The 26,795-nt window shown below is 36.7% G+C and overlaps 1 protein-coding gene across 2 annotated transcripts in view; it reads left to right on the forward strand.

The window, feature by feature from the left end:
• The window catches only part of ZNF385D (zinc finger protein 385D), a 936,273-nt gene that overhangs the window by 833,785 nt on the left and 75,693 nt on the right, over positions 1-26,795 (forward strand). For both annotated transcript variants that reach the window (XM_059162500.1, XM_059162501.1), the window contains one exon: positions 15,979-16,141. In XM_059162500.1, the coding sequence (XP_059018483.1) occupies positions 15,979-16,141 (163 nt within the window). The remainder of the gene's footprint in view (positions 1-15,978; positions 16,142-26,795) is intronic.

Here is a 26,795-nt window from a genome sequence, read left to right on the forward strand (position 1 = left end):
TGTCTAATCATCTGTCAGTCCCTAAAATGATCCATTGGTCCCTTTGGATGGCAATTGGGGGTTCCTTCCTCCCTCAAATCCTCATCTTCATTTACTACTTTACCATTCTCTTGGTCTACTAACACTCTGATAAGTTGTTCTATTCATTTCCACCGGAGCTGACTCTCCATCGCTGGCTTCCATTTGGTGTCCTTTAGCTGAATCTGCAGCAAGGAAGGGCAACTTTTTAGATCATACATCGTTTGGGCTCTGGAGGGGGTACTGAGATTTCTCAAGTTTCTTAGGATGAAATACCCATAAAACAAACATTTTTTAATAGTGCTAAGGGTCTATTTTAGCATAATTCTCCTAAGTTATTATGAATACATTTTTAAAATATTTTATTTATTTATTCGACACAGAGAGAGAGAAATCACAAGTAGGCAGAGAAGCAGGCAGAGAGAGGGGGGCAAGCAGGCTCCCTGCTGAGCAGAGAGCCCGATGCAGGTCTCCATCCTGGGACCCTGAAATCATGACCTGATTTGGGGGAGTTTCATCAGTCACTTGCAGGACTCTTTAGGAAGGAGCAGGATCTTTTGATTTATTCTGTCAAAATCAGATAGGATAACAGAAACTGAAATTCCATTGCCCTGTGGTAAGAACTTATTACCTGGTTTCAGTGAAAAGTCTGAGAAAACCCTCAGTCATGGTTCCAACTTTGGTTTCAGGTAGAGAATTTGGGGAAACTGAGTATGCCAATCATACCAGAAGAATATTGACTTAGAAAGAATCGAGAAGGAAATATATAGAAAGGATGATTTGGGTCTGTCCAATCTATGGTTTAACACCATTTCTCAGTCTTTCTTTACTCTAGGCTCTCCAAAGAAATACCCAAAGAGGCCCAAAGAAAGATATATCACATTCTTGATTCTTTTAAAAATCATATAACATGCAGTTTTTCAGAGTACTTTGGTCCTCATTTAGTCAAAGACTAGCTGAAAAAATAAATTTGCAAACTTAATCGTGTCTATCTGTTTATAGTCTGACTCATCTTTTTTCTGGCTGGGAGCCCTACATTTATCCAGATTTAAAGCATAATAAGACAGTAGATGCATTTATTAGTTTAATGTAATTCCGGTTGCTGTGTAAATCAGTCAAAAGATGGTAATAGCTCTAGGTATGCCTGGGTGGCTCAGTCAGTTAAGCGTCTGACTCTTGTTTACAACGCAGGTCATGATCTAGAGGCTGTGTGTTGGATTCCACGCTCAGTGCAGAGTCAACTTGAGATTCTCTCACTCACCCTCTGTCCCACCCCCTACTCTCTCTCTCTCAAATAAATAAATAAATAAATAAATGAAATCTTAAGGTGGTATAACAGCTCTAATAAAATATCTAATAACAGATATTATTAGATAATAGATATTATTGTCTATTATTATTATCTAATAAAAGTAGATATTATTAGCTCTAAAATATCTCATAACAGATGTTGTAAATTTTTCTCTGTAACACCCAAAATATGTGTACTCCCTCCATTGGCACATCTCTTCAAACTGGTGATTCAGAAATCCAGGTCCTTTCATCATGTGGTTTCAACATCTTTAGTGTGGCTTTCAAGGTGGCTATGCTTGTTTGCATCCAACAGGAGGAAAGGGAAAAAACCTGGAAAACTATGCTTGGGAAGTTTTGGTGAACTGAGGCTGGATACACTGATCATTTACATTCACACTCATTGTCCGTTACTCAACCACATAGCCACTTACATATAAGAGAAGTGTAGTCTGCCTGTTTGCCAAAGAAGAAATGTGTTTCTTCTATGAGTCCCTGACATTTGTGCTCCAGAAAGTAGGCAGTGTATTACCAAAAATACCCTGCTTTGTTTCTTTGGTAAAGGTTGAGGGCCATAGGAGAAAATAGGAAATCTGTTCTATCAGAAAGTACTTTTTAAAAATTTTTTAATCTTTTCTCCTCTTCTGGTTACATACATTTTTTTCATTTTCATAAATAGCTGCATTAAAGACAGAACTCTTTGAAAAATTTGTCTTGTTGTTTTGGAAGTATTATGAGTTTTGGGGACTGAAAGACCTGACTTCAATGTTTCTTCTCTGGCTCGCTCCTTATGAACCTTGGGCAGGTCACTTAGACATTATGAAGTTTAGTTTCCTCATCTGTGAAATTAGTATAATAAAATCTAATTTTGAGAGAAACTGAGATTTAGGTAAACTCTGTTCAGTAGTAAATGGAATATATTCACTGGCAAATATTTGGTAGCTATTATTATCATTACCAGGGCACTTTTCTATTATTTGTTCCTCACCTGAAAATCTGTGGGAAGGATTTGAACAGTTATGTTCATGCCAAGCTGCTGTAACAAATAGAATTTAAACTAGAGAGACTTGAGAACATAGGTGGTTATTTCTCTTTTACTAATTTTTCTGCAGTGAGCATTTTTGGTTGTCAGGCATCTCTGTTCCATGTGGTTTTGGTGATGTAGCAAGTCATAGCCACTGAAGACATGGAGAATACTGAAGGCCAGAGGGTAGACAATTTCAAATGCTAATCTATAGAGGAAATCCTAAATGTAATATTTCTATGAATAATTAAGATTGGACCCTAATTTAATCTTTATCTAAAAGTTTGCTCTCAAAGTAACAAATAAATCTGAAAAGATTAACACTAGATGGTTTGTGTATAGGTTATTTTACATTAGCCCTTCTCTTTATTTAAACATTTAAGATTTTCTACTTTAAGGGCTTTGTTAAAAAAAAAAGTGAAAATATTTTGAAATAACTCATTGACGATATTGAAAATATTAACTCATCTTTGTGCTATTATGAACGCTAGAAACAAACTGCAGGTCTGTTTCCAGATATTCACTTATAATATGGAAACATGTATTACTAGAATTAGATAAGAGAATAGTGCTCAGTTCAGCATGAAAGTGTCAGATGACAAAGTTTGCATCTGGAGATACTTAAACTGGCAACTCCATGACCAAACATTCAGAAACTCACGCAATCCAGATCTTCCCCAAATCCATTGTTCCAATCAATTGACTAAGCATTAAATTATCCCATCCTGTATTACAGTTACCAACAATATATGTGTTGTAAAACCCAGAGGACACTTCCATGCTCTCCTTTATTTGTTTTTTAATATTTATTTATTTATTTGAGAGGGAGAGAGAGAAAACGAGTGGGGGAAGGGACAGAGGGACAGAATTTCAAGCATACTCCCTGTCCATCACCGGGCTCCATCTCAGGTTCCTGAGATCACAACCCGAGCCAAAACTGAGAGTCAGATGCTTAACCGACTGAGCCACCCAGGCTCTCCTCCTTGCTCTCCTTTTATCTGATACGCCAGCAGTCAGTGCTGATAACCATTCCCTTCCAGAAGCTGTTACCTTTCTTGGTTTCCAGTGATACCAGATTCTTCAGGGTTTTATCTTATTTTCATTGTTACATCTTCTTCATCTCCTTTTCTTGATCTACTTCCCATAATGCTATCTATATTTGGGATGCCCCACAACATAAACACTTATAGCATACATAGATATTTAATAAACAGATAAGCAAGTAAGTAGATGCGACCTTCAAGGTTAAGTCATGACACTGATAGCGTTTCAGGAAATGGGAACATAATGAGCAGAGGAGCCTGTGGAACCCTTCCACTTGGAAGATTTCAGGACTCACCTTCAAAGGTGCAAACACAGCTTTGGCTAAACAACCCAAAGAACAGGGTTTCCACAATTCCTTATTGAAAGCTGATTTTAGGAACAGTTTTTGCAAACTTCATGTTTCATTTTTCTCTTGGTTTCCATGCAGCTTGAATCACTGACTCATTCTTGAAGTTCTTTTGTTGTTTTAATACATTAAATTAGCTCATTACAGCTGAATATGTAGTGGAAAATAGCATCTGTTTACACTGTAATAATATAAAAATTACTTACTAGTAACAGAATAAAGAGCAATTTGCAAAAGCTAATCATATTTGTGCACTTGTCTGCAAAAAGTAAATTGTTAATATATGCCCAAGAGGGGAATTGCTTGCTGGTTTAAGCATTGGGAGCAGTGATATTAACAAGCATCACTTAAAACAACTCCTGTATTTAAGATTGGATCCAAATATTCCAACCTGTCATGAAAATACAGACGCTTATTAATTTTGTTTTGACCCTGGTAAATTCAAACAATCTGGGGATTCAGATAATACTATCGAAAATCCAATTGTTAGAAATTTCTTAATATTTACAAAGTCGAAGTTTTAATGTCTTCTTATTTAGAGAACACTCTTTTTTTTTATTTTTCTTAGTACTAATCATAAATACTATTAGAAAAAAAATGTCAAAAGCAGTCCTATATATCCCCAAAGCATTAAAATTAAAGATCCGTTCAAAAATTGAAAATTAACATTTGAATATATTGAAAAATTAAAGATGGACATTGGGGAGGGTATGTGCTTTGGTGAGTGCTGTGAAGTGTGTAAACCTGGTGATTCACAGACCTGTACCCCTGGGGATAAAAATATATATTTATAAAAAATAAAAAATTAAAAATTAAAAGTAAAAAAAAAAAAAAGATCTTAGATTTAGTAATCTTGTGGAGTTCTGGGTTTTTATTTATTCACATGTACAAACCAGAAAGTGCTTAAATTTTATAATTACTGACTTTTAGATATTACATGTATACAGATTTTTAAAAACAAGACTCAGAGAACAAACTCTCCTTTGGTTGTAATAGGCAGAAACGGTGTTAGGTCTTTGGTTTGATTTTGTTTCTCACCCACATTTATCAGGAGGAAAGAAAGAACTCTAGATGAAGTTAATCTTTAAATTCCCTTTTTCCAGATGCCAGGATGAGGCCTATTCAACTAAGAAGGTCTTACTTCAGACATGGTAATAATATTCATTAAGCACAGTTCTCTCTTACGTTTAGTCAGCTGCTGATTAGTAGTCTCATCCTACCTTGTTGCTTTTGACCTACCCTTTAATAAGATTTCTGTAAATGGCTAATTCCATCCACTACAATTTTAACTCATAGGACAACCTTACTGCCGTGTCTGGAGGCCACTCGTTGTAGCCTTCAATAGCTGGGCTTTACCAATCCTCATTTTGCTGCTCTAGTGATAGTACTTTTATCTTTATGAATCAAGCCTCTAGAGACCAAATGCTGTGGTATAGTATTCTATATAGCAGAGAGAATCGTGTCCCTTATTTCTAGTTAAATTATGGTGGTATGAATTAAAAAAGGAATGATTCACTCTGCGGCTGAAACTTGAAGATTTTAAGCACTTTAAGGAAAGACTTTTTTTGAAGCTAAGTGATGAAGTATACTTGAGCTCAATGAAAAATTTGGAAATTGTTTTCCCATGCACTATCAGCCGCAGTCTTCATTAACTCATTCAAATGTTGCAGCTGATTAAGGATTGTGTTTCACTGGTTAAACAGGAAAAATCTTTTATTTGCCTTTCAAATGGCATTTCCCAGTGGTTTCAGTTACCATCTGTTTCTGATAACTCCCCAGTTTAGCTCTAGCCTAGACTTCATCTCTCAACTCGTGACCACATAGCTAAGTGCAGAGCCTACACCTTACTGAGATGTTTTAAAGACTTATGAACTCAGCATATCCCAACCCATCTTATGCCCTTTCCCCAAACATTGGGACTTCTTTCACCATCAACAATTCTAGGGATGGAACCTCCAATCATGTTTGCAAGAGGCAGAAATACACGAGGCATATTTGAGACCACATGTCAAAGTTCATCGTCAATTCTTGACATTTTTAACTAATATATTAAGTAAATCTGTGCATGCTTCTGTCTCCGTGTTTGCTTTCATCATCTAATTCTTAGCTATAGCCATGTCTTCCTTGGGCCACTGCAGTAGGAATCTGCCCCTCTGCTCCTTTCCCACTCTGGCCCTCCTCCTCCTATCCAGTGTTCTTTGCTCCTGCTGGGGTGATCTCACAAAAACGTAAAATGTTTGTATTTTTTGTGTAGCCTAAAACTCTGAAGCAGCCTTTCCTTTGAACAAAGAGTAAAAAGTATAATCTTTAACCAAGCCTACAAGGCTCTCTGTGCAAGAGCTGACTGGTGCCCTGTGATATTTCCTGATGCCTGTAGGCTTCACATTTTGGGATATAAACAAACATCACATAGTTTTCCATACCCTGTTTAGAACATCAGCATTGCTTTATTGGAGCTGGTATGGAAAGAATTGAACTAGGTAGACCCTCAGAACGATGCTAATAATAGCATCTAAAACATGAACCTAAAACAGATGATGAGTAAAATTCTATGAATTAATGGCCACAAAAATCAAGAATAATTTCTTGTTCATGAGCTCAATATCTATGCACGATTTAGCCTTACTTATGTCCTTTGCAAGGTGAGCTACTATGAAGTTATCGAATAAGGTTGCCCTCCATGTTCTAGTCTCTTTTGGACTGGTAACAGGAGCTGTGTTGTGGTCTTTGAAGTTCGACAGATAGGTGCACACCCTGCATTGCCCTTACTATGTGGTTGAGTGGCTCTAGCTTTCCATCTCTCCATTTATAAAATGCTCAAGGAAAGTGTGTAATTCCCTCATAGGTCTTTGCAAGAAATGAGTGAGAATGTTCATTTAGAGCCCTTAACACACTACCTCGCACAGATGAACATTCCACAAATGCCTCCTACAAACATCCTCTGTGTAAAGGAACAGCAGGATCTCCTTCATGCATTCATGACACACAGAGCTCTTCCTCCAGGCATCAGTCAGGAAGAAATCCCTCTGGCCAGAATTCCACCAAGGACTATGATTGCCCAAGGGGGATGCTGTGCTCTTAATAACCTCACCATTTGTGGAAGCTTTCTCTAAGCACTAAACTCATGGAATTAGTGTTGCCAACACAACTCATGCATCCCTGCTCAATCAGGGAAAATAAATACTTTCTTATGAAAGGGGAAGAAATTTTGGCATAACAAGAAATCGGGCATTTATGCATGCTCGGATAATTCAGTCTTCTAGGGTCATAGCCACTATCTATTCCCAGCTCACTCTTCTTCCAAAAGTTAATACAAGGTCAAAGCCATTTCTACCTGCAACTTTGGTTATAATTTAAAAACAACAACAACAAACACTGTTTTCTGTCCACCAAATATTTCCCTCAATCCAAGAGACCATTATTTGAGAAGTTGGGTGATTTTGCTGGGTTTTGCCCCAAGTTCTCTTATGTTAGACCTCTGGTCAAAAGAGTGTCTTGAGGTGGGGTCCAGTGAGCATTACTGCTCTTATTAAAAAAATATTTTCTTCTCTTTCTCCTAAACCCAAAATTTCCACAAAATGACAATTTATTCACAATTTTTTTTTTAAAATTCTGGAGTTCTGACCTAGGCACTAAATTGATTTATACAGATGAACTCTAGCTTTCTTTCATTTTGAGCAAAGAAACGGGCCATTTATTCTCATTGTTGAGCCCCCATTCCATCCCAGGAAACCTTAGGTACTCTGAGATCATTTATCCCATTGAATTGCGTGAAGGCTTTGCCAATTTTTCTAATCATTGGTGTGTTTTTTCTCCTGATTTTCTAAACATTCTTTATGGAATGTGAAGTTTAACCTCTTTGCAATAGTATTTGCAAGGATTTTTCATAGTTTTTTTTTCAAATCTTTTTATTTTGCCTTAGGTATTTTTTTATAGAGAAGATGTGTAAATGTAATGTATCAGTCTGACTTGTCTCTGCTCTATTCCCATTACTACAATAATGTCTGGCTACAGTTCTGTGAGTCCTTTGTGAATGAATGGGCAGCAGCTGGAATATAGGTTGATTATGCCTATAAGGGTCTAGGTTCTTGAGCTTATTTGTCATCTCATTCTTTTTTTTTTTTTTTTTTTTTTTTTTTTTTTTTTTTAATTTTTTATTTTTTATAAACATATATTTTTTATATACATATATTTTTATCCCCAGGTCTGTGAATCACCGGATTTACACACTTCACAGCACTCACCAAATCACATACCCTCCCCAATGTCCATAATCCCACCCCCTTCTTCATCTTTTCCCAGTATAGTCAAAGTACTTCAGAAAACTGTTATGGTGCTTAACACTGACAAAACATCTATCTCAAATATAGATAGTTATTTGTGAACCCAGTGAATCTAATTAACAATTGCATATCTTAGAGGTCATCTCTGGGACAAGTTCATTAAAGTTGCAATAAGAACAATTCTCAAGTTTTAGGAATTAGAGATTAGAAATGCTACAAAATAATAGAGGGAAGCCCTTCCTTGGTTTATGGAAAACTAGGGAATTTAATCATTTTTTCCCCAATGGAAGGTGCTTTTTTTTTTCAGCAAGTACAAGGTATATATTATTATATGAATTATCAGGGAGGAAATTGGGTTAAGGATGTCATAGTTAACTTCTCTGCATTGTTTTAGATGATAAAGTATTCCGTTTTTGAAGTTTAAAGAATGTTAACAGAGAAGTAGCATTTTCTAAGTACTGAAAATGCTTATATAAGAATTTAGTCTTTCAGAGAAATCTTAAATTGCAGACTCAACACTGGAATAATTCATTACATTTCCAGGATTAAAAAAGAATTATTAGTTATTTATCAGAATGTTTAGAATGTGAAACAATCTCCACTTATTCCTTTGCTATATTCCATGCAGAGAGAGTTCCTGTAAATAGTACAATTTGTGGTTGATGATAAGCTTTCTCCCTGAGAAAAAATAATAGTTTGTGTTTGTGCCAGATGCTTTTCCAGCATTAAGTGCCATAAAAATTCCCTAAAGTGTGTTCAACAGATAAGGCAAAGTGCCAAAGAATGGCAGAGAATTAAGTTGAACCCTGTTCACATACAAAATCCGTTGAGACACCATATGCATTTTCCCATTTTAAAATCAAAATGTTAAATTAATTCAGCACACATTTAATAGGCACCTATTCGGAGATCCATACTAGGTTCTAGGGACAGAATGATGAGTAACACCAGGTCTTTCTCTCTCTGCTGAGAGAGTCATTCTGTATTAGAATAAACAGACATTGAACTCTTCTTATGTCAGTGACATAAGTGTTATAACACAGAGATACTCAGGACTCTGTGGGGGAGGTGACACGTGATGAGTAGATCTCTGCCAAACAAGTAATGGTTCTCCAGACAGAGGGAAGGAGTCACGCAAAGGCTTGGAAATTATTTCTTCTTGTGGTATTACCCTTAAGAGAATAAAAGGAAGAGCCATGGCTCCCTGAGCTACACAGCAAGCAGGTGTTCTCTCTAGAGAGCATACATGGTGACTGTGAGGGGTCAGGACTGTAGGGTTGTGCCAGAGGACAGGTAGGTTGCCTGGAGGAGGAAGTTGGGGGTTATTTAGAGGAAGCACACATGCCATGCAGGGAAATAAAGCCCTTTTTCTCTGTTACTGATACCAATACCTTTGACAGCTTGACCCTCAAGTATAATTAGATTCAACATTTGTAACTCCCCTCCCACATTTTAAGTGGTACGTGACCAGCACATACTGAGCAGAATTTTAAGCTATGGGTGTTGTGAGAGGATATTGAACACTGGTTGAGTGGTTAGACAAAGTGGTTTTTCTGATTTCCATATAAAACGTTGTTTGTGATTATATCACTAGAGTTAAAACTCATTAGAAGTATTAGGCTTACAAAAAGCTTCTATCAATATTGACCAAACTTAGGCAAAGCCAGATATTCCTTTTGGCTTCATTACATCATCTACATTCCATACTTACATCATGCATCCATACCAGAGCCCACTGTGAGCCAGTGCCCCCCGGCCAGGACCCCACCAAGAGAGGTCAGTGAGACAGCTGTTTGGATTCCAAATACACAAAAACAGTGGTTTCACAGCAGGAACCAGGCAGGACCTCTCAAATTAGCTTCTCTCACTCAAATATGTTCTGTACTTTAGCACTAACCTTAAATACTTGAAAACATTAAGTGCTCAATGCTTAAAAGTCATGAAGTCTATAGATGCATTGAGAAACTTTGATAAGTGAGTCCATCTAGATTACTTTTTTTTACAGCTACATAAGTACTTAGTGATGAGGTATTTTCTTTGCTTATAAAAAACCAAAGAGTTACCTAATGTATCTGAGAAACTGTGACAACCCTCTCTTCTTTTTCTTTGTTTACTTAGAATTTCTTTCTTCCAGAGGGTAGTGGTGGTGTATAAAAATCACTCTACTCTTGTGGCACTATCTCTTTTGTTCTATTTTTTTTTTCAATTCCTGCAACTCTTACTGTTCATTTCTATATTGAAAAGTACAGAAGACAGGAACACATTTAAAGTAAGGCATCAATCACTTGAGCTCAGAGAACACTCTTAATTGAATCATGTTTTTTTACTTCGGCACTCGGTGCAAGGAAATTTTCATTTTTATTCATAATGCAGTCATCTACTTACATGTTAACTACACAATCAAGTGTTAAAATAAATTATTAAATATTCTTTATGGAACATGTGATTAAGTGATAAAAATATCTGTATCACATCATTTTCCCCATTATGTAAGAGAATTTGAAAGGTACACATATTCACAGCAGTAAGGCAAGTGCAAAACAATGAGCTATTCTGTCTTTTAAATTTCTTCTTCAAATATTTTGTTAAAAGGATCAACAGGGGAGACACTTTCTTAACTTACCTGAATGGTCTTCATTTGTCTGCTGGCTAGAAGTCTCCCTTGGGAAAAGAGCCCTAAATACATAATGAAAGAAGCTAGACATGACTAACACTAAGTCAGTTGGATGCATGTAAAATAGTAGATTAGATACTTGTTATAGGAACATTTTAAACGTTGTGCACAGGGCTTGATTTTTATTTATTTTTTTCATACAGCTGGGACTATTCCCAGGCCCCTGAAAAAGAAACCATAGCAAAGCATTCAATATAAAGGTTAAATAATGGGGTCAGAGGATCATTCTGCAATAATAATTAGCTTGAAAAGAAAAGGTAAAAACTGGAAAGAGAAAATTTCAAAGACTTGGGAAGCACTTCTATGGGGTTTTAGAATTGCTTGAAAGTTACTAAGGTTGATTTGCTCTTTTGCATCCATCCCTCTTTGGTAGAAGTTCCCCAACTACCTGTGGTCAGTTATTTTTTATTTCTTACTGTGACTTGTTTTAAAGGAAAGGAACTTTTGGTTTGTCTTGGGTGATACCCATTGTTCACATTTAATGTTAAATGATTCGATATTAAGCTTTAAAAATCTAGACTTTGAGGGATGCCTGGGTGGCTCAGTTGACTTTAGCTCAGGTCAGATCTCAGGGTCCTGAGATAGCCCTGTGTCTTCTGTGGGCTCCACACTCAGCAGGGAGTCTACCTGAGATTCTTTCCCTCTGTCCTTCCCAGTCCCTCAAAAATAAATAAATCTTTCTAAAAAAAAATCTAAACTTTGGCTATTTATTAAAGAAGGGGCCATCTTTGAAGGAAGTGCTCTAGCACATTTAAGATGCATGGTTCTGAAACTTTAGTATGGGCTACAAGGACCTGGAGAGGTTGTAAAACCCACTTTGCTAAGCCCCCAGCTCCATTGTTTCTGATTCAGAATGGCTCAGATAGAGGGTGAGAATTTGCATTTCTAGAAAGATCTCAGCTGCTGCTGCTCCTACTGGTCTGAGGACCACACTACTGAGAACTAATTCTTTATTTATATCAATGACAATGAAGCTGAGAGTTGATAATAAGAGAATTAAGATACAATAAGGATAGAATAACAATAAGATAGAATAAGAATAGAATAGAAATCTCCGATTGGCATTGCAAAAGTAATATTTAGAATATTTAATAAGCTGCTGACCAATATAAAATGCATTCTTGTCCTAACCTATAGGGCCGAGTCTGTAAACACTACCTCAGTACTAAACTTGAGAGAGTATATACAACATAAAAACAACTGTACATGGATAAATCGAAATGTTGAACTTTTTCATGAAGTGATTTTTAATAATCCCTAAAATGTAAATCTAAAGTAAGTGTTTTAGAGTTTAGGATACTATATCATGTTTTATCATTTTCTTCTTTATGTCCAAAACAACAATTTAAAATATCTGATACTTTCCAGAAAGAAAGAAAGAACGAAAGAAAGAGAAAGGAAAAGGGGAAGGGAAGGAAAGAAAGAAGGGAGGAAGGAAGGAAGGAAGGGAGAAAGAATTCGTCTGACTTAAGTATTATCCCTCCCCTCCTCAAAAAGGATTAGGACTTGTCTAGTAACTACTCTTTCTTTTTCTGACGTTGCCTTTTAATATGATAGTGTTCATTTAGTTTTAATGCATTTTCATATATGGTAAAATTACATGATATCACAAGTTCACAAAGGCTACCATGTTCCTTTTGAGATCACATTTGTTCATGAAGACTAATTGGTTATGGGAACTAGATGCGTGTGCTAACAATAAACTTAGTTTTTTAAAATCATATTAAGACACCTCCTATTAAAGAGGGATAGAGTAAAAACATACAATGTGTTGGTGCTAACGAGATAAATGGGATTTATGGGATGATAGATGGGACGTCTTTCCCCAAATTTTCAGTAAGCTTCATAAGATAAAAGTGATTTAGCAATTGGCCTCTTACTTAGATAAGTAAAACAAATGCATGTGTGTGTGTGTGTGTTTAAAAGAATGAGATTCCTCTCCCACTGTGGGCCATGTAACAATTATTTTTGTCCGCTTTGGGACTTCAGTTGCATTTAAACTTGAAGCCATTTTGAAATGCTAAAGATGAAATTTGAAGATGAGAAAGTCTGACTGGCTCCTGATAACTGGGATGTGGTGATGACATTTAAAGTGGCATCATTCTATTCTACAGGAATGTGTGTGCATATCTTTAATGTCAGCACTTGCCTCTGGGATGACACTTGTTAGATTTCATGCTGTCATGTGCTATTTCAAGGTTGGTAATAGTGATGTTTATTATACAGTACCCTAATATCACACTCATTATTTAAAAGGAAGTTGTCAAAGCCCGGTTTCTATTGTTCTGCTCACGTCTGTGTGTACTGTGATCACCTGATTCTGTTTCAGTTTTAAAATATGGAATGCTGAAGTGTGCCATAATGAAGTAGTACACTTATTTAACCTTGAAACTATTCTTGTGAAAAATAATGGTTTGCTTGTGTCTGATGGTTTCCAAGTTTCCGGGAGTGACTTGATTCAGAAACTGGCTAATAATACGAAACAACCCTGAGGGGTGGGAATATAGGGTGGTATGGGGCATCCAGTGCCTCTCTGCGCAAAGGAAAAGCAGCTGAGGTCCAAAGAAACATCTCTGGCCAACTGCTGTTTTTTCAAAATCTCCCAGCAGGACTCCAGCTTTGTCTATAGTTACAGAAATATTAGATGGAGCTGAATAATTTATTCAATCCAGGAAGTGGTCAAAAGGGGTAGAGAGAGCTCACTGGGTGTACTTACTTCAGGCAAGAAACACACCTTCATACAGCCCACCTGTATCAAGATGGATCAAAAGTTAGGGGGTCAATATGCATGGACTAGAAAAATCTAAACCAGGAAAACCCAAGAGCAGTCCAATAAATTCTATAAGCATTCAGTGAAAGTCTATGACAAAGAAAATGTGAAATATCCAGGAAGGGCTATCTGTTTACATTCAATTTCCAACTTACATGCCTACATCCTGTATGCCCTACATCATCGTTATCACCTCCAGGGCTGTCAACCCCTCTATACTTTATATTTCCCCAAATTTTACACATCTAGATCTCTCTGCAGCACTTTGGATCTTCATTTATTTTTCATATTTAGGGAAGGCTTAGTTACCTTTTTCTTTTTTTTTTTTTTAGTCAGATGATTTTTAATTAAAATAATTATTATCAAGATGCTTTGCGACTATTATTCAATTAACAAGTGAGTAAGCATTTTTTTATCATGTTTTTTAATGGATCAGGTGTCGCACTTAGGAGCCCAACAACTATTGCTCATTCTGTCACCCCCTTTTCCTCATGACTTCCTGAGCCATTTCACTGAAATGAGCCAGCTCATTTCACTGAGCCTGAGTTGGAAGCATTGGCTTAGCTGTACCTGTGCAGAAAATATTTTGTGGGTGTAAGTACTTTCTTCACTTGCAGAGGGTTTTTTGTTTTGGGGTTTTTTTGTTTGTTTGTTTGTTTGTTTTTTGGAGTGAATTTCTCAATATCCAAAATAGTGAGATTCACCTGGTCTTATGGTATGTTAAAACAAAATCTTGTGTGATTTGAAATCCTACTGAGAATGAAGATTTGTTAGGAACCCTAAAATGTGTATTTTGGGTGAAGTGGAGATAGCACTGTTAATCTAAACCTTCTCTTTTAAAATGTATTTTATGTAAAACATTCACTTTTATGTCAAGGGTAGGAATGCTGACAGAAGAGAAGAACTTCACTTTAAGGGAAGTATGTAGCCAGATGCCTAGAGAAGATGACTATTTATATTGTGGATTTAATTGAATATAGCATATTGCCCTCAAAAGAAATGGCCAAAGGACTTGATTTATTAAAAAGGAGAACTAGGCAGAAAAAAAGGGGGATGCAACTATGTTCATCAAAGTAGCATTCTTTATGTAGAATCAACCCAATCCAATCTATTACTGGTTCTTCAATTAACTCTAGCAAGTCTTAACTTCACATTTTGGCTCATACTATGTCTTTTGATGTTACGTGTTGTTGGAAAACTTGTAACTGATGCATGAGTGTCTTCTCTGTTCAAACTGTTTCTAATATAAGTTCCTTGTCCAGTGTTCTTTCAATAACGGTACCTAGTCCTTTGAGAACACTTGTCAGAATGATGCAAATGAAGGTGTGGATTATTTATTTATCTATTTATAAAAAGATATTTTACCGTAGCCCTCCCTACCACAGTTGCTGTGACAAAGAGGAGAGTGTGGTTATTATTTTTTCTGGCAAAATGGAGCCAGAACATGGAGTGGAACATGGAGTTTAAATAAGTCGTGGGAAGTGGTAGGTAGTCTTACCGATACAGTCCTCCACTGAGATTTCTTCTTTGTGAGGTGACTTTTTAAGGGTTTTGAGCTGATCTAAGAATCTGACCTAAGAATCTCCCTGCCCTCTCCCATCCCAACCCAAGCCACCAAGTCTTCCTTTTTTCCAATAAACACCAATAAACACAGAGTTCTTTAAAATGATTTTCTATCTTAATTATATGTGTCTCTAGTAACAACAACAACAAAATCGTGTTAAGAAAATGTAAACTTGGGAAAATACATACTGCTGTTGAAAAAGAAAATCCCGGAAATCACAGATAAAAGAATAGTATTAGTGTATTGGCCCCATTAAATAGTCAAAACACACTGGAGCCTCCTGACAATGGGCTAGAGCGTGAAAGACCCACATGTTTAAGGAATGCCACTCCCTGGAATTTCTCAGGCTACCTCTGTAGGAAGCAAGGAGAAAGAAAGAATCAGGAAATTGCCCAACTTCTGTGTGCTTCATCTGGACTTAAGCAGTGCATTTGCTTTTGAACTCTCCAGCTTCAGTCTTAGTCTCCGGGGTGCCCACTTCCCTTGTTATATGTGAACTTTCCTTGTAGACACCTGTTGAAGGTTGTATTAATAAGACACACTGTAGAAAGAGAAAACACATTTCCCAAGCCAAGAAGGTGAGAGCTACTCTTTTTTGTGGGGCCCTTGTTAATCTTCAGGAGCCCATCATCTTCTGTAGCAAAACAAAAGCAATATGAGTATAGAGTCTTACTTTTTTTTTTTTTTTCCACTCTACCAAGAAAACGTTGTCAGCGTGTTAGTGTTCAGCTACATTTCTCTTAAGACAAACGATAGAATATTTCTTCCTTCGGTCCAGAGGTTTCAGAACGTGATTCCCGTTGCTTTCTAGCATCATTCTAAATAGCACCCTACTGTTCGGCCACTGCCAGAATTAGCTTGAATGGTACCTATTATTGAAAGGGAGTCTGTATTTGCAGTAATACAGAGAAATGCCAGTTTAGAAATGAGCCTGATTGCATGGTTCATTTTGTTCTCCTTTGTAGAGCCAGGCTGCGGCCCACTACAAAGGCACGAAACATGCCAAGAAGCTCAAAGCACTGGAAGCCATGAAAAATAAGCAGAAATCTGTAACTGCCAAGGACAGCGCAAAGACTACCTTCACCTCCATCACTACCAATACCATCAATACCAGCTCTGACAAAACAGGTTAAGCGATGATCTTTGTTGTTGTCATCATCGTTGTTTGGGGGTCCCTTCCCTTGTCTAGCCCCATGTCTGTTTCCTTATGTTCCTGCCACATCGATTCATGCTTGATCCATCTTTCTGCATAATGGTAATTGTTTCCCCTCCTTTTTCCAATACCCTTAAGCAATCGATTAAGATAATCACTAGTTATATTGCAGATTTTGCATTCGAAATGGTCCTGGGACTGCTTTAGGGGGACACGAAAGCATAAAGGCACTTGAAGCCGTGTTTCTGAGAAGCAAACCTTTTCACTATGTATCGTTTCTGTCTTGTATGCAGCACCTTAGCCTATAACCGCATGGCAGATTTGATTTAACTGTGAGTACACTGCAACGTATGCCAAATGAGTCGAGAAGGCCCCAATAAGGGCATTAGTACTGACAGGACTTATTCTCATAAATCCCAAACACTGCATTGTTTTAAGTAGTGGCTGTGTGATTCTGGGCTTGTTATGGCTGGGTAACCTTCCCTCTGCATACCCAGGTAAGTGTTATTGATACCAATTATTCTTTTTAACAGAGTCTTCACAGTGAAATAATGGCCTCTGAATGGCCTCTTGGGATAGTTCCTGCAAGCAACCAGTTTATTCATAGCGGGAGAAGCCAGTGGGGTTTCCCTAAGCTGACGTTTTTAAATATAAGACCGCTGGTCCTCAATATTTACATAAAAAGAAGTTCTGTGTGGCTCATTGATGTATCAATCATACATCAATTTATAGAACACAATGGCCGGTACCTGTTGGTTGTTTTCTAATCCCTACAAAGGACTCTGGTCAAGAAGCATTTATGTCATCATCAATAGTAATATCTTAACTAGAAGAGAATCTTCCAGCTGTAACTGATGAAAATGTAAAATGCTACACTGAACAAACAGACCAGATTAAAGCAACTTTATTATACACGGTGGCATCGATTAGACACATATATGCTCCTCACAGGTTCTGGAGAGATGTGTGCTCCTCCGTGAATCTGTAAGGGATAATGATGTTTGCTCTGAGTTCCCATGACACACGTCATGTCCTTTACCTAAGTATTATTGGTAGATGCATTGTGCCGCCTACTCCCTGAGAAACCCATGTACTCTCTGAGGCTGAGCGCACCTGTCATCTCTGTACCCTGGAACCTGGACTAGCATGCTGTAGGTACTGAGTAAAACATCTGTTGAATGGTTGCATTTTCTCTCACTCCTTTGGTTCTCTGACTCATCCAGTTTTCTGTCACAGCATACTAAAGGGTAAAAAAAAAAAAGCTCTTTTCATGTTCAATCCTTTGGTATCCAGAGCAAGAGCTGGATTATGCCATCTTATTAATTCAGATGTAAAACCTTATCAAGAAAGCATTAATCTTTTCTCTATTAACTGAAAATTCACTGCCTTATTTTGGGGGCTGTAGGGGAGTGAAGAGTAATGAAGCAGATGAGTGTAATTTCTGCTCCTAGATATCAGGGTACAAATTGAGATCCCTAAAGCCATATTGCCATAAAGAGGTTTTTTTTGTTTTTTTGTTTTTTTGGCAAAGAATAGGAAGTAGGAAGGGCAAAATAAATTCGTTTGATATAAAGAGAGGGGTTTAATGTAAAGTTTTTGCTTGTCCCCATCTTTACTGTTCTTAGCTATTTTTATCAATTGCTATTTAGGTTACCTTGTCTCCACCCCCCTTTTTTTTCTTGACTCTTCTTTAAAATGAAAAAAATCTGTTAAATTGAGGATTCTCTTCATTTAAAAATATATTTGTACATTGTGGGTAAAACTGCTAACTTGGTTAGGAAATGCTCCCATGTATATTGTCTCTGGATTATGTTTATTAAGAATAATTTTGTAAAATTAGTAAAATGTGATTTAATGCATCTTTGTCTTTTATGTGTGGATAATCCATGAATCACAAAACAACCTTGCATATTATGCAGTAGGGTTAAAATTTTATTGTTAAAAAACACATGATCTGTGATTCTAGAGTCTTATCTCTCTCTCCTTCTGCCTTCAAGTATTTAACTATTCTAGGAAACAAGAATAATAAATGAGTTATGAATTTATGAATATATAACTCCATCCCTCAATCTTAGACACTGAAATGGAAAGGTTGGCAGTCATCAAGCTTCTGTCCTTTTAGAAGTTAAATGGATACAGGTTTGGATTGGGCTGTGGAGAGAACCTACATTTTAAAAAATAAATAAATAAATAAATAATAATAAAAAAAAAGAAATAGACTCCCACCAGAGAGGTCAGCACTTATCGAATGGTTGAAATGGTGTTGAAATGGTGAAGGACCCTTTCAAGATGAAGCTAAGAAAATTTCAGAAGGACAGAAAGGGTAGCAAAGTCTATGAAGTTTGTACAAATATCATGAAGCCAAAGGAAGAAAGTTATGAGCGTCAGAATTACCTTCCCTTCCTAATTCATGGGAACTTATACCCAGAAAAAAAATCATATAAGTTGAAAGACTAAAAATTTCAGCACACTCATCAGATGCTTTACACTGAATTCTGTCCTTAAATTGGGATTTCAACAAATCTACCTATGAGAGGTAGCTCAAGAGAGCTCCCGTCTTTTTATAGCCTTCTTACCCATTTGTATTGCAATATAAATTAATTGCATCTATGCTGAAAAATTGGAGTTTTCTTAAAATTGTTACTTGTCCTTTATTACTGTCTGCTTCTTCATACTGATTAGGAAGAAATACAACCCTGAAAACAAGATGGGTCTCTGAGCCAGTTTCCTAGAATAATCAAATACTTGGAGGCAGAAGGAGAGAGAGATAAGACTCTAGAATCAAAGATCATGTATTTTTTAAGAATAAAAAACTTAACCCTACTGCTTAATATGCAAGGTTGTTTTGTGTTTTGTGGGCTTATCCATACAAAGCAGATATAGATGCATTAAATCACATTTTACAAAATCATTTTTAATAAAAATAATCCAGCTGTATAAAAAAACCAATTGCTTTTAAAAATGCCAAGTATACAATGATTTGATAGATGAGCACCTTAAATAAGGGTGGACAACAATAGTGAAAAAGATAAGAAGTGGTGTGGACTTTAATTAGAACATTGATTTGGAGGTTTTCCTGGGTTTCTCTAAAATACAATCAGTAGAATAGTCATAATAAGCAAAGTTTCAGTGCAGAGCTGCTTGATAAAAATAATTTTGACAGACAATTTCTCTTAAATTCCTAAATCATATATTATGGGTTTTAACTGGTGTCTTAGGGGAACAAATATGTCTACATGACCTGTGGGGTAAGTTCTTATTCACGATCTATAATTTTGGGATTTTTTTTTTTTTTTTTTTTTGTCATTGCTTCTGTCAGTCTGCCTGCTGGCATGGTGAGCAAAAAATAATATTCAGTTATCAACCACCAACTGCTCACAGAAAGCCTACTTCCCCTACCTTTAGGCAAGATGAAACTCCCTAACATTAAAGCATAATTTTATTTCTCATAATCTAAAGAAGGGTGTTAGGTTAGTGAATTGACACAAAGAAAAATTTCCAGACAAAAATAATATGTTTAAAAATATATCGAACACTTAAAATTGTTGGTACGTAAGAACGGTTGCTAATCATTAGAGATAATTCAAAGAGCAAATGTTTCCGAATATGGCCAAAATGATTTTGTCTCATCTAGCGAGTTTTTTCTTTTATAAAGTCGGGTTTTTTAACACAGAAAAAGTAATGAGAAAAATTAAGAAGTATTCCCAAAGTAACTTAGCAAATGCAGTTCATTCTTCTTCCTGTGAAATGACAAATTCACAAACGTAGAATTAAGTCCCAGGCTTGGTCATCTTCTGATCTTTCTTTAGTTTTCCATTTTGGGTAATCTTATTCATTCCCATGGTCTATGAGTTAAGTTAGGTTAGTTTATACTGCAGTCATAACCAACCTCCAAATCCTAGCAGCTTTTACAACTAATTATTTCTCACACTACATATTAGCTGTGTGTTTTTTTTGTTGTTGTTCTTGTTGTTTCCAGATTAATATAACTTTAGGTTAAGCTAATGAAGGAGTCACTAGTTGGGCATTGCCAAGTCTATAGTAGGGGTAGAAAAAAGATTGTGAATCAATAGGCTCTCAAAGCTTCTTAGTGGGAGTGACATATAATATTCTTCTCCCTTTACTTTGTCAAATCTCATGATCAAGATTGATTATCATGGGCAGGGAAAAATAATCTCCTCGAGGAAGGAGAAGCCGAAATTAGCAAGCAGTAACACAGCATTCCCTTGTGGCTTCAACTATCATTTGTCCCTAGATGTCTCAGCATACCACATTTCTAGGCTAAAACCTGACCTGACTTTCCATAACTTATTCCATGACTTATCAGTCATTCCCTGGGATGGCTTGTCAACACCTGTTTTCAGGTTCACAAGGGGAAAAAAAAATAAAAAAGCTTAACCTTGACCACCATCTCCAACTTTGTCTCATCCTGTCTTCCTAGTTTCATTTTTAGTCCTGCAGTTCACAGAGTTGAAACATCCTAGGTGTCTCTGCCTCTTCTGTCTCAGTCCATGTCTATTCAGGTGCTGGAATCCACTCCCCTCTCATCCTTTACTTGTTCTGTCTTGGTTACTCCCCTCATCCTAGCCTCGTTTGAGTCTGTGCCTTACCCATACAATTGCCCTAATCTCCGTGCAAGTCCAGGTGTCTCCTCTTTTGTCCCTTGACAACCATATCCTTCATTCTCTTGTCCATTTATACTATACAGGGAAGATCATAACACCTACCCTTTCAGAAACCTTCAATGTACCTTCGTGGCTTAGCCTCATGGTCCTCTGTGGTTTGACCACAACCTACCTTTCCAAACTTCTGTTGCTCACCTGCAATTTTCTGCACCATAAACACACCTTATTTTTCTGTCTCAGCTTCATTTTCTGTCTTATTGTTCTTCCAAATTTGTCCTTAAAAGTATGTCACTTTTCTTCTCTCTGCATCTCAAATCCCATAAGAATCCATACCTATCATATTCTTCCTAAATATAATTTTTATGTCTTTACCTCCACCTATTGCTAGATGACATATTCATTGAGAGTATATACTTGATTAATGATTAATCTGGTTATTTTTTACAGAGTACTATTTATACAAAATATAATAAGTAAGAAGCTTTAAAACTTGAAGTGGTCAGCTTTGTGTTTTTGTTCTTGATTGGGGGAATATCGCAAAGCTTTAGACTTTTATAATTTGTGCATAGATGGTTCCATGGAAGAACAATGGTTCTCATTAATCTAAGGAATTCTGAGATACTGCTCATCAGATTTCAGGGTTTTCATAAAGGTCATCAAGTCTAATCCCTAATGTTTGTTTGCTTATTTGTTTTGAAACTCTAGATCTAGAGGTAAGGAACACTTGACATTTCTAATGTCCCTTCAGTGACTATCTGTCAGGAGTTAATTAGGCTATATATTGAGTATAGAGATTTACTTAGTCATCTAACTGGTAAGATCTGAGAACATTTCTTCTGGTTCTAGTACATAGTTCTCTTTATCAAGTCTCAGTGAATTGCAAATATATTCATGGGATAAAGTCGCTATGTTATTTAAGTTTGCTCTATTCATCCTTATGATTTAGTCCTCTTTGTATCCCCTTTTTTCCCTCTCTCTCTCTCTTTTTTAAATTTAAAATTATAATCCAGAGATATTGTATTCATATGACTCAAAGGTGCTGAGAGTGAAATGTTGTTGAATCTATTATTGAGAAGCAGTAGAAATGCAAAGGAATATTTGCTTGCTCTGGGTTAATTGACTCCAAGTGTTTATTTGAATTCACATTATTTGATCAGGCACTTGAAGTGATAAACCTTTCTAATGACAAAAAAGATTTTTGAGGGGTGTCTGGGTGGTTCAGTCAGTTAAGCGTCTGCCTTCAGCTCAGGTCATGATCCCAGGGTCCTGGGATCGAACCCCATATCAGGCTCCCTGCTCAGTGTAGCCTTCTTCTCTCTTGCCTTCTGCTTCTCTCCATGCTTGTGCTCATTCTCTCTCTCTGTCAGATAAATAGAATCTAAAAAAGAAAGAAAGAAAAAAAAAGACTGAAAGCAAACATCCAGAAACAAAGTCTCTTTGGGAAATTCAATCAGTTGTAAGGTCACAAAATCTGGGTTCTTCCCTAAGAATTACTCTCTAAAGTCAGCTGTTTACAGTAGGCCCAGTGCCAGGCAAAGATAAGCACAAACATTTTTCCCCCTTCCATTTTGGTAGAATCCAAATCATAACAGTGGTAAACTGGAAATAGAAATGGTAGATGAATATTTTGTTAGGAAATACTAATTCCAGTGTCATTTAGGAGATGGGTACACAGTTTTTAATAGAGAAAAAGTGGGAATTAGCTTTGTTTTATTTTCATAAGGAAGATGGGAAAAGTTGTTTTTCTTGACATAGTCCTCAAACAAATATCCTAAATGTTGAAAATAACAACAATATACAAGCTGGGCTTGATATCAGAAAGTTATGTATCTTTGGTATTATATTATATGTTTGTATATGTGATATAGTATAGTGTGTAGTATATATAAATATAACTATATATTTATATGCAAGATTCTATCTTTCATGTCTGCTCCTGAAATATCCCATGGTCTTCCTAATCAGCATTGCCTGCTTTCTATAAGGAGAGAAACACATACTTTTGTGGCTTATGAATCTATAGCTCTGTTGAAATCTAAGAAGAAATATGAAGTCATTTGAAAAGGGACACATTTCTATCAGCACTTAAAGAGCTGATGCAGTGGTGTACAAATGCTCCTCTTGGCTTAGTGGAAATTGTGCTAGCTCCTGGGGTCTTTCTTTTCTGACCCATTCTTCCAAACAAAACCTCCCTGGGACAATCAGTACTATGATAAAGGACCCCATTGCATGCCTCTTGGGCCAGGAGTTGAAGTATCATTGTGAGAACATTTATGCCTAAATTGCTTTTTCTTTTCTTAGCACTGGCTCCTGACATGCTTCAGACTGGTCAAAGATAGAGACTTTTATCAAGTGTTCCCTTTTCAAGATGTGTGATAAGTGCCAGCAGAGTGTGCTGGTAGCAGATCTCTAGAGAGAGATTGAAAAAGAGAAGGGAAATTCAGAAGGGAAAAAAATCTAACGCTCATTTGAATATTGTGGCTCCAAGAACTTTGTATATGAATCAGTGATGACAACTGTATATTAAAGATGATGTGGAAATAACACAAGATATTCTATCCTGTTCTTCTCATGCATGAAGAAATCAAGATGAATGATGTTTTGCTGGTCCTATTAGGCTGATAAAGGTTTTGTCTTAGATACACTACATGAAACTGCTTCTTGAATCACAGAAGAATTTCATATTGAATTATTCATCTGGACAAGAACATGCTGTCTTCCTCAACATAATGAATGAGTGAAGCAGTTATAGTCCTAAAATTTGTAAAGGACGTGTTGTCCAGCTTTGTTTGGGTGCAGGTATATGGTGTGCAAGATAAAGGAATTAAGACTACCTTGACAAGCTAGTACATAACTTTATGTTAGAGTCTAAAGCAACTGGGTGTCTAGCTTGCATGCATACGTGTGTGTATATGCATACATGAGGTGTGTATATATACATACTCTGTATATGTAATTGTCTTTTTTACCAGAATTATCAAATCTTAAAATAAATTATAGGCTAAGCACCTAGCCAGTATCTATGAAATACCAGACATCTGGATGAGTTTTAAGAATTAAATTAAAACTCCCGGTGGCTTTGCCTACAGATGCCACACTTCTGAAAACATCTGTGTCTCTGTGTGTGTTTGTATATATTCTTCTTCTTCTTCTTCTTTTTTAATTCATGGAAGGATTTTTCCCTCCTATTTTTATGTTTTTAGGAATTGCTTAGACACATGCTTACATAAACTATTTCAATGGCAAGATAATAATTCTTAAAGGTTGAATATCTACTACAAGAAAAAAAAAGTTGAACAATGATCAAATATGACAGTATGTGAAGTGAGCACCTGTAAAAACATGTGGACAATTAGAGAATTTTGTCTTCAAATTGGGAAAATGAAGAATTTTCTATCTAATAGTGACAGACAGGAAATGTGGAACAAAACATATCAACACTGTATTTCTTGCTGTCAGGAGACATAAAACTTCTACTGAATTCTGTAAAACCCAAACTGAAACACATATTTAAACTAAAAATTACACTTTTATTTATGTCCTACATATGCCAAACTGTGAAACATTGCTTTCAAACTTTTTTGTAATCTAGCTCTTGCCTACCGTTCTGTCAGTCCTCTGTATCTGTCCTTAGTTCCAGCCCAACAAAATCATGTGAGGGTTGCAATCAAGATGTGTATGTTCTTTTGCTTGGAAAAATTCTTTCTTTATCTCAGCCTACCCAATGCATCACATACTGATGCACAGAGGAGGTACCTGTTATGTACAATGTATATGTGCATGGATGCACAAATGCATAAAAACACATTCACACTCTGCCTGATTGATTCCTGTTCCAAGCTTCTAGGTAAGCTTATTCTAGCACTTACTGAAATTGTGTGCTTCCAACTTGTAAACCCCATGAAACTTTCACCTCCTTGCTAGAACAGATACCTTTATACCATACATCTTTGCCCCAGCCACTAACAGTAAAAATATATCTATATTTATTTATTTAAGAGAGACAGAGAGAGAACACACATGAGTGGTGGGGGGAAGGGTGAGGGAGAGGGAGACGCAGACTTCCTGGAGCCAGGAGCCCAACTTGGGGCTTTATCCCAGAACCCGGAGATCATGACCTGAACCAAAGGCAGACATTTAACCCACTGAGCCACCCAGGAACCCCGGGAACTAGACATTTTACATTAAAAATATCAGTAAAGGCACCCAGTGGGCTCAGACTGTTAATCTCTGACTTTTGGTCTTAGCTCAGGTCTTAATTCAAGCCCCAGATCAGGTTCCACGCCCAGTGGAGAGCCTACTTAAAAACAGAAAAAGAAAAGAAGTAGCAGGAAGAAAAGAAAAATATGTATCAATAAATAGTGTTGTGTTAATTTTATTTTCGGAAGATAATCCTAAGAATTCTTTTAACAGTGAAAACACACTCCAAAATATTTAGCAACAATTTGAATGCATATAGTCCATAAGTTTTACTAATTGAAATCCATCACATTTAACTACTTTATAATAGAAATTAAAGATATTAACCAGTGTAGCTCAGAATTTGAATGTGCAACCCTTGGGTTGAACGTTTCCTAAAGACAGCATAAAATTAAGTTACTATTTTAATGATTGTAATTGTAGTCAGATTCATCATGAAATTACTGTGCTACTCCAGTTTCTAAGAAGAGTGGGAACATTTTTAAAAGCGCTATATAGTCAGATTGACTATGCACTAACTTCAAGTTCTGACATTGGCATCACGTTAAATTTGAGGGCAAAGAGCTTATTTCACTCCATGGGGTTGAATCCGTGCCACTCCGCCAGTGTGCAGCCGGTGCTTGTTTTGCTTTGCTTTTGTTATGACTCAGTTTTAGGGGCAGCCTTGACATTTTACACTTACGTGATTGTTCAGATCTATCACACTCAGACTAACAGTTGGTGCCTGGCCAAACTCCAAGGTGAAGGTCAAGATGCAGAATGTGTAGCCGTAATGATACTGACCCATTTGGACCTGATTTTATTTATTGTCCCGCCTCCTGTTTTCCTGCCAGATCTCTAATGGAATTAAGTAAAATAAGAAAAAAAAAATAATGTACTTCTCTCTTGCTGCCAAAGTAGAAATACTTCTGGAAAAGGAAAACTCCCCCACTCCTCTCTGAAATGGTCAGATATTAGAGAGTCTGACTCGTGAACTCTGGGTTGTTTATTTGTTCTTTCATCCATCCATCCGGTGATACCTACTCGTTCAGCTGCAAGTATTTTTGCAGTAGATAAGATAAGGCAGGAATGAAAACTATGATGCAGAAGAGGAGTTCTCCCATAAGGTTCTTTAATCTGGTTGAGAAAATAAGAAATAAGCCCAAAATGTAATCCAGTGTAGGACATGATTTTTCAGGAGAAAAGAGCAGATAATGGTACCATGAAAGTCTAGAGCCATTGGAATGACCCTTTCATATGAGGGAGGTAGAAGGGGGTGAATATTAACTGGTGTATGATAAACTTAATGTCTACAGTATGTCATCTTTAAAATGACTCCTTTGTTGAAATGTTGCATTTAGCCAATTTAGCAAGTACTCAGTATTTGCTGCCTTTAGATATAACTTCCATCCTCTAGTGACTCATTTAGCAAAGAAGACAGAACAAAAGGCTATCCCAAGTGATTTAGAACTTCTGGGCTAGAGGCTTATGAAAGTTATGGAGAAGTACCTGACTCTTAGAAACAAACTTTCTTAATTTGCAGGTAAAGAAATCACTTTCTGAATTGAAGAACTTGACTGAGGTCAACAAATTTGTAAGAAACAGAGCTAGGGTTCGAACTCAAGTTCTGACTCCTTTTAACTTGCTGTCTTCTCTTAGGCATCCAATAACCCTTGTTAGCACTAGCCCCAGTTTTGGTTGCTAATTTATATCACCATGGCTATGGGTCACCCAAGATAGTTCCATTTATTTTGCAATAAGTGGGTGCTGCTATATATCTTTGGCTATGTGTAGCAGCCCTTAGACCTGTTACAAGATTCTAATG

This window comes from Mustela lutreola, chromosome 2, assembly GCF_030435805.1.
Source record: "Mustela lutreola isolate mMusLut2 chromosome 2, mMusLut2.pri, whole genome shotgun sequence".
Lineage (NCBI taxonomy): Eukaryota > Metazoa > Chordata > Mammalia > Carnivora > Mustelidae > Mustela > Mustela lutreola.